This window comes from Nerophis ophidion, linkage group LG01 (assembly GCF_033978795.1).
Source record: "Nerophis ophidion isolate RoL-2023_Sa linkage group LG01, RoL_Noph_v1.0, whole genome shotgun sequence".
In the NCBI taxonomy this organism is placed as follows: domain Eukaryota; kingdom Metazoa; phylum Chordata; class Actinopteri; order Syngnathiformes; family Syngnathidae; genus Nerophis; species Nerophis ophidion.
The window spans coordinates 2676367-2684555 of NC_084611.1; the positions used below are offsets into that span (position 1 = coordinate 2676367).

The 8189-nt window shown below is 42.1% G+C and overlaps 2 protein-coding genes across 4 annotated transcripts in view; one reads left to right on the plus strand and one right to left on the minus strand.

The window, feature by feature from the left end:
• The window catches only part of gstt2 (glutathione S-transferase theta 2), a 142109-nt gene that overhangs the window by 77565 nt on the left and 56355 nt on the right, over positions 1-8189 (minus strand). The window lies entirely within an intron of this gene.
• LOC133548683 (coiled-coil domain-containing protein 180-like) overlaps positions 2299-8189 on the plus strand; it is a 19385-nt gene continuing 13494 nt past the window's right edge. For 2 of the 3 annotated variants that reach the window (XM_061893658.1, XM_061893665.1), the window contains exons 1-17: positions 2299-2513; positions 2574-2790; positions 2856-2965; positions 4169-4288; positions 4351-4461; positions 4523-4618; positions 4688-4851; positions 4916-5035; positions 5088-5167; positions 5233-5321; positions 5380-5499; positions 7128-7301; positions 7363-7478; positions 7539-7665; positions 7730-7802; positions 7865-7941; positions 7995-8182. In XM_061893658.1, the coding sequence (XP_061749642.1) occupies positions 2457-2513; positions 2574-2790; positions 2856-2965; positions 4169-4288; positions 4351-4461; positions 4523-4618; positions 4688-4851; positions 4916-5035; positions 5088-5167; positions 5233-5321; positions 5380-5499; positions 7128-7301; positions 7363-7478; positions 7539-7665; positions 7730-7802; positions 7865-7941; positions 7995-8182 (2039 nt within the window). In that variant the 5' untranslated portion in view covers positions 2299-2456. The remainder of the gene's footprint in view (positions 2514-2573; positions 2791-2855; positions 2966-4168; positions 4289-4350; positions 4462-4522; positions 4619-4687; positions 4852-4915; positions 5036-5087; positions 5168-5232; positions 5322-5379; positions 5500-7127; positions 7302-7362; positions 7479-7538; positions 7666-7729; positions 7803-7864; positions 7942-7994; positions 8183-8189) is intronic. The other variant, XM_061893671.1, reaches the window with a different exon arrangement.

Below are 8189 nucleotides of genomic sequence, written 5' to 3' on the forward strand. Positions count from 1 at the left end.
ACCTTTAAGATATGTAGACATGACAAATACAAGATAAACACACATAAACATGATGAAAATATTTGTACAATATAAATAAACATGATGAAACGTGGTGTATAATCCACATGAAAAACATTGAAACATAATAATACAAGGAAATTATGAAAATGTGTTTTAAAATATATAAACATGATAAAAACATGTAAACATGGTACACACATGATGTGTTCAAAATATATAAGGGACAAGCTGTAGAAAATGGATGGATGGATGGATATAATCATGATGAAACATGATATTTAAACATGTTAAGTACATCATGAAACATGTAAACAAACATGATAAAACAAAGTGATGAAAATGTTTAAAACATAAATGATGTAAAAACATGAAAACAACATGGTAAATGGAAAAATGATGAACATATTTAAAGTATATGTAAACATGGTCAATACATCATAAAACATGTAAACAAACATGATAAAACGAAACCATGAAAATATTTAAAACGTGTAAAAATGGTAAATACATAATAGCATGTAAAGAAACATAATAAAATGGAATGATGAAAATATTGAAAACATGGTAAATACATTATAAAAACATGTAAACAAACATGATAAAACAAAATGATGGAAATGTTTATATGTAAACATGGTAAATACATCATGAAACATGTAAACAAACATGACAAAATGAAGTGATGAAAATATTTAAAATGTGTAAAAATGGTAAATACATGATAGCATGTAAAGAAACATGATAAAACAAAATGATGAAAATATTTAAGACATGGTAAATACATAATAAAACACATGTAAACAAAAATGATGGACGTGTTTAAAACATGTAAACATGGTCAATACATCATGAAACATGGAAACAAACATGATAAAACAAATGATGGAAATGTTTAAAACATGGTAAATACATGATAAAAACATGTAAACAAAAATGATGGACGTGTTTAAAACATGTAAACATGGTCAATACATGATAAAAACATGTAAACAAACATGATAAAACTAAATACTGGAAATGTTTATATGTAAACATGGTAAATACATCATGAAACATGGAAACAAACATGATAAAACAAATGATGGAAATGTTTAAAACATGGTCAATGCATGATAAAAACATGTAAACAAACATGATTAAACAAAATAATGGAAATGTTTATATGTAGACATGGTAAATACATCATGAAACATGTAAACAAACATGATAAAACAAAATGATGGAAATGTTTATATGTAAACATGGTAAATACATCATGAAACATGTAAACAAACATGACAAAATGAAGTGATGAAAATATTTAAAATGTGTAAAAATGGTAAATACATGATAGCATGTAAAGAAACATGATAAAACAAAATGATGAAAATATTTAAGACATGGTAAATACATAATAAAACACATGTAAACAAAAATGATGGACGTGTTTAAAACATGTAAACATGGTCAATACATGATGAAAACATGTAAACAAACATGATAAAACTAAATACTGGAAATGTTTATATGTAAACATGGTAAATACATCATGAAACATGGAAACAAACATGATAAAACAAATGATGGAAATGTTTAAAACATGGTAAATACATGATAAAAACATGTAAACAAAAATGATGGACGTGTTTAAAACATGTAAACATGGTCAATACATGATAAAAACATGTAAACAAACATGATAAAACTAAATACTGGAAATGTTTATATGTAAACATGGTAAATACATCATGAAACATGGAAACAAACATGATAAAACAAATGATGGAAATGTTTAAAACATGGTCAATGCATGATAAAAACATGTAAACAAACATGATTAAACAAAATAATGGAAATGTTTATATGTAGACATGGTAAATACATCATGAAACATGTAAACAAACATGATAAAACGAAGTGATGGAAAGGTTTAAAACATATAAAAATGATGTAAAAACATGAAAAACAAACATGGTAAATGGAAAAATTATGAACATATTTAAAGTATATGTAAACATGGTTAATACGTGATAAAAACATGTAAACAAACATGATGAAAATAGTATAATGTGATATAAACAGGTTATTTATATGTTAAATAGTATGATAACATGTGATATAAACAGGTTATTTATATGTTAAATAGTATGATAACATGTGATATAAACAGGTTATTTATATTTGAAATAGTATGATAACATGTGACATAAACAGGTTATTTATATTTGAAATAGTATGATAACATGTGACATAAACAGGTTATTTACAGCCTCATCCACCGCAACCACTTAGTGACGTCACACCAAGTGACGTCACAGCTTGGCCCCCGACGTGCGTGCGCGCTGCGGCTGGCACGGACGCTCAGCTCTCGTGACAAGGTGAGTCAGCGCGCACGCGCGAAAGTGACAGCGTCAAATGACGCGGCTGTGCGTTGCCATGGAGACCAAGAAGACGCGCACACTCCTCCCGTGATCATGGAGAGCCGAGTGGTTCCGAGCGGGAAAGTCTACCAGCAGCTGTTCGGCGACCAGGTGACGTCATCAGGCCGACGTCCCGCGTCCCGCTGTCACTAACGTTGTGTTTGCGCCAAGGTTCGACTGTCCAGAGGTCTGTTGGCGCGCAGACACTCCACGGCCACCATGTGCGTGTCCGCCATGAACACGCCCTGCAGCAGGTACACGCACGCGCACACGCACGCACGCACACACACTGAGGCTGAAGTTCCGCTGTCGTCCAGCGAGTGGCAGCAGAGAGGCGAGGAGGGCGACCAAGACGTTGAGGACGTCATTAGACTTCCGGACACAGTCGGTGGGTGGCGCCAGACGCATGACGTCACCGCCGGCTCTGGACCAATGGACTGTTGTTCTGCGCAGGTGTCAGTCACGTGACGTGCGACATCCTGCAGCGCGTGCACCAGCACAAGAGGATCAAACACCAGGAAGTTGTGCGGCACATGGACGCGCAGCTCGCGCAAGTCGCACAGGTGACGCGCGCGCACAGCGTGTTTTACCTTTTATTTGCCTTATTTCACTTTAAATTTACATTTTTTTTACATTTTATCTACTTTATATTACCTTCAATTTACCTTGTTTTACTTTCTATCGACTTTATTTTACCTTTAATTTACTTTTTATCTACTTTATTTTACCTTTAATTTACTTTATATCTACTTTATTTTACCTTCAATTTACTTTGTTTTACATTCTATCTACTTTATTTTACCTTCAATATACCTTGTATACAGTTTATCTACTTTATTTTACCTTCAATTTACTTTGTTTTACATTTTATCTACTTTATTTTACCTTCAATTTAACTTGTTTTACTTTTTATCTACTTTATTTGACCTTCCATTTACCTTGTTTACAGTCTATCTACTTTATTTTACCTTTAATTTATCTTGTTTTAAATTACATCTACTTTATTTTACCTTGCTTGTTTACAGTCTATCTACTTTATTTTACCTTCAATTTACCTTGTTTACATTCTATCTACTTTATTTTACCTTCAATTTACCTTGTTTTACATTCTACTTTATTTTACCTTGCTTGTTTACAGTCTATCTACTTTATTTTACCTTCAACTTACCTTGTTTTACATTCTATCTACTTTGTTTTACCTTCAATTTACCTTATTTAAAGACTATCTACTTTATTTTACCTTCAATTTACCTCGTTTTACATTATTTCTACTTTATTTTACCTTGTTTACATTCTATCTACTTTATCTTACCTTCAATTTACTTTGTTTTACTCTTTTATCACCTTTTATTTACCTTACTTCACATGAAATGTTCCTTCCATCTTCGCTGTTACTTTCAACTTACTCAATTTCAATTAACCTTTGATTTACCTTCTCTTACTTTTGTTTGCCTTCCATGTACATTGTTACCTTTTTATATTACCTTCCTTTATCTTCTATTTACTTTGTCTTAAACTTGAACTATTTACCTTACTTTCAATTGACCTTGTTTTACCTTTTTTAACTTTCTATTTGCCTTGTTTTACCTTCACCCTATATCATCCTTTACCTTCTATCTACTTGATTTTACTTTTTACCTTTTATTTACCTTATTGAACTTTCAATTTACCTTTTATTTACTTGATTTTACTTTGAATTCCCTCACTCTCACTTTCGATGTACCTTCCATTGAAGTTCTTGTTACCTTCCATGACTTTGCTGGCAGGCGTGTGAGATCCAGGTGAGGACGCACAGCGCTCAGCTGTTGTCGGCGCTGCGGCGCATCAACGAGCGCGTGGACGCCCTGCAGCACCACATGCGAGGCGCGGAGCAGCGCGACATGCAGGTAGGCGCGGCGAGCACACCTGCGCGTGCGGCAGGTGAAGGTGTGTGCGTGTGCGTGTGCAGGAGGTGGTGCGCATGTGGAGCCAGGTGGAGGAGGAGCTGAAGAAGAAGAAGAAGATGGTGGCGGACTTCCAGCTCCAAGTCAGCGAGTGCGAGAAGCAGCGAGTCGGCAAGGTGACGTCGTGGTGTGGTCTGGTTGCCACGGCGACCACGCTGACAATGTGTGTGCGTGTAGATAAGACCTGTGCTCAGGAAGTACGGCCACCTGCTGGAGAAGATCAACTTCCTGCCGTGTGCCGACACGCACCGACAGATCCACAGCGAGGCCACGGTAACACGCCTCCTCTCACCTTTCACCTTTGACCTCTGACCCCCGCCCCTAAACATGCGTGTGCGCCAGATGCTCAACCAGACCCTGCTGGCCAACCGCCGTAGTGCGGCACGCCTCCTGCTGCTCCTGCAGGAGGCCAACCTCCAGCAGGAGGCGCGGCTCCATCTGCAGTGGGAGGAGTCTCTGGGCCGCTGGAGGCGGAGCCGAGCCGAGCAGGTGGTGCAGGACTTCAGGTGGGTGGGGAGGGGGCGGGCGAGCGAGCGAGAGAGCCGGGGCCGAGCGTGCGGCGTGTTGCAGGTCGGTGCTGGCGAGCGTGGACGTGTGGCAGCTGCTGGGGGACCAGCCCGCCTTCCAGGAAGTGGCGCACAGCCTGCGGCGTCTGGCGCAACAACGCTGTGACATCATCGCCGGCATCAGGTGAGACACCTGTGGCCGCGTGTGGCGTGACCTCATCACCCGTCTCTTGCAGCGCCTTGGTCCCGCCCCTGCTGTCGGAGGCCCTCGTGTCGGACTGGTTCAGCCGGCTGACAGCTGTCAATCAGCACATCGGTAAGTCTCCGCCCCTCATTGGATGACTGAGCCCGCCGCTCGCCATCTCGCCGTCTCTCCCTTAGACAGCTGCCACTCGGACTTCCTGCATCAGCTGCGCTGCTGCTACGAGCTGGTGTGGCGGGAGCGCCTGGCTCAGGTGCAGCAACACCAGGTAACCACTGCAACGGGCGTCTTCTCCGTCGCCACGGTAACGCCCGTCCCACCCGCAGGAGGCGCTCTCCTCTCTGGACCTGTCGGCGGTGGAAGTGGCGGACATCGTCAAGTCTCAGCTCCTCACTCTGATTGGCCAATACCAGCGGCAGGATGAAGGACAGCTGACCACCATTGATGTCAGTCCTCACCTATTTACCTTCTATTTACCTTTATATTGATCATCAACATCACACCTCACCTATTTACCTTCTATTTACCTTTATATTGATCATCAACATCACACCTCACCTATTTACCTTCTATTTACCTTTATATTGACCATCAACATCACACCTCACCTATTTACCTTCTATTTACCTTTATATTGACCATCAACATCACACCTCACCTATTTACCTTCTATTTACCTTTATATTGATCATCAACATCACACCTCACCTATTTACCTTCTATTTACCTTTATATTGACCATCAACATCACACCTCACCTATTTACCTTTATATTGACCATCGACGTCAGTCCTCACCTATTTACCTTCTATTTACCTTTATATTGATCATTGACGTCACACCTCACCTATTTACCTTCTAGTTACCTTTATATTAAACATCGACATCAGTCCTCACCTATTTACCTTCTATTTACCTTTATATTGACCATCAACATCAGTCCTCACCTATTTACCTTTATATTGCCCGTCAATATCAGTCCTCACCCATTTACCTTCTATTTACCTTTATATTGACTATCAACATCAGTCCTCACCTATTTACCTTCTATTTACCTTCATATTGACCTTTGACGTCAGTCCTCACCTATTTACCTTTATATTTCTGTCGACATTAGTCCTCACCTATTTACCTTGTATTTACCTTTATATTGATCATCGACGCCAGTCCTCACCTATTTACCTTCTATTTACCTTTATATTGACCGTCGATATCAGTCCTCACCTATTTACCTTTATATTGACCATTGACGTCAGTCCTCACCTATTTACCTTTTATTTACCTTTATATTGACCATCGACATCAGTCCTCACCTATCTACCTTTATATTGACCGTCGATATCAGTCCTCACCCATTTACCTTCTATTTACCTTTATACCTTTATATTGACCATCAACGTCAGTCCTCACCTATTTACCTTCTATTTACCTTTATATTGACCTTCGACGTCAGTCCTCACCTATTTACCTTTATATTTCTGTCGACATTAGTCCTCACCTATTTACCTTGTATTTACCTTTATATTGACCATTGACGTCAGTCCTCACCTATTTACCTTTATATTGACCGTCGATATCAGTCCTCACCTATTTACCTTGTATTTACCTTTATATTGACCTTCGACGTCAGTCCTCACCTATTTACCTTTATATTTCTGTCGACATTAGTCCTCACCTATTTACCTTCTATTTACCTTTATATTGACCTTCGACGTCAGTCCTCACCTATTTACCTTTATATTTCTGTCGACATTAGTCCTCACCTATTTACCTTGTATTTACCTTTATATTGACCTTCGACGTCAGTCCTCACCTATTTACCTTTATATTGACCGTCGATATCAATCCTCACCTATTTACCTTGTATTTACCTTTATATTGACCATCGACGTCAGTCCTCACCTATTTACCTTCGATTTACCTTTATATTGACCATCAACGTCAGTCCTCACCTATTTACCTTGTATTCACCTTTATATTGATCATCGATGCAAGTCTTCACCTATTTACCTTTATATTGACCCTCCCACGTCACATGACCACCACGTGCTGACCACACCCACCGTGTGTGCAGACGTGCTCAGACGGCTTGTGGGCGGCGTCGGCCAGGCTGAGTAGGCGTGTCTTGGTGGTGATGCGTGCCCTGGCCTCGCTGTGGGAGGAGCATAGCGCCAAGCTGCTGCGCCAGGAGGAGGACATCCAGCGGCGGCTGGACGAGCTGAGGCTGGCGCAGGAGAAACACGTGCAGGTGAGTGCGATGGCGGCCGGCAGGTGGGCGGGGTCAGTGAGCGTCCTCCGTGACGCCGCAGAGAAAGAAAGTCTACCTGGACGAGATGCTGGCCGGACTTCGCCAGGAGAGCAGCGAGCCGGCCCTGAAGAAGTACCTGGAGCAGACCGTGCACTACCTGAGCAACCTGAGGGAAAGGTGCGCTCCACGCTCTTATTGTGAAGGTGTGGCCTTCTCACTTCCTGTGTGCTTCCACAGCTGCGGCGAGTGCGTCTCCGATCAGCGCCGCGTGTTGGACCGCCTCCCGCACATCTTCCTGGCCGAGCTGGACGTCTACGGCGGACATCTGAACGACTTCTTCCGCCTCAGCCACGCCTTCGCCCTGGTAACCACGGCGACCGCACACACCTGACACGCCTCTTCCTGCACCTTCCTTTCTCCTCCTCCAGACCGCCGAGGATCTCCAGAAACTCCCGCCAGTCGTCGACGACAACAAAGACGACGTCGCCAGTGCCACAGAAGGTCCGTCTCACGCTCGCCTGCGCCAACGCTCGCCGTCTGACATTCTTTGTGTGTGTTTGGAGGCGGGACAACAGCGGCCAGTCCAATCAGCAGTCAGAGTCCCGCCGAGCCCGAGTCGTCCTCTGATCAGCTGACGGAGGTGAGCTCACCTGCCATTATTGATGGATGATTACTGACCCAGGTGTGCTGCAGGCCCAGAGCTCCCTGCTGGACCTGTACGACCTCAGCAGCAAGGTGGCGTTCACGTCGTCAAGGGGCGTGTCCTACTCGGGCCCCTGCTTCCGCTGCCCCGCCAGTGACCTGCCTGCCAACATGAGCAAGCAGCAGGAAGCACACCAGAGCCTGTTTCCTGTGGAGCTGCTCACGCACACACTCAGCAGGTGAGCA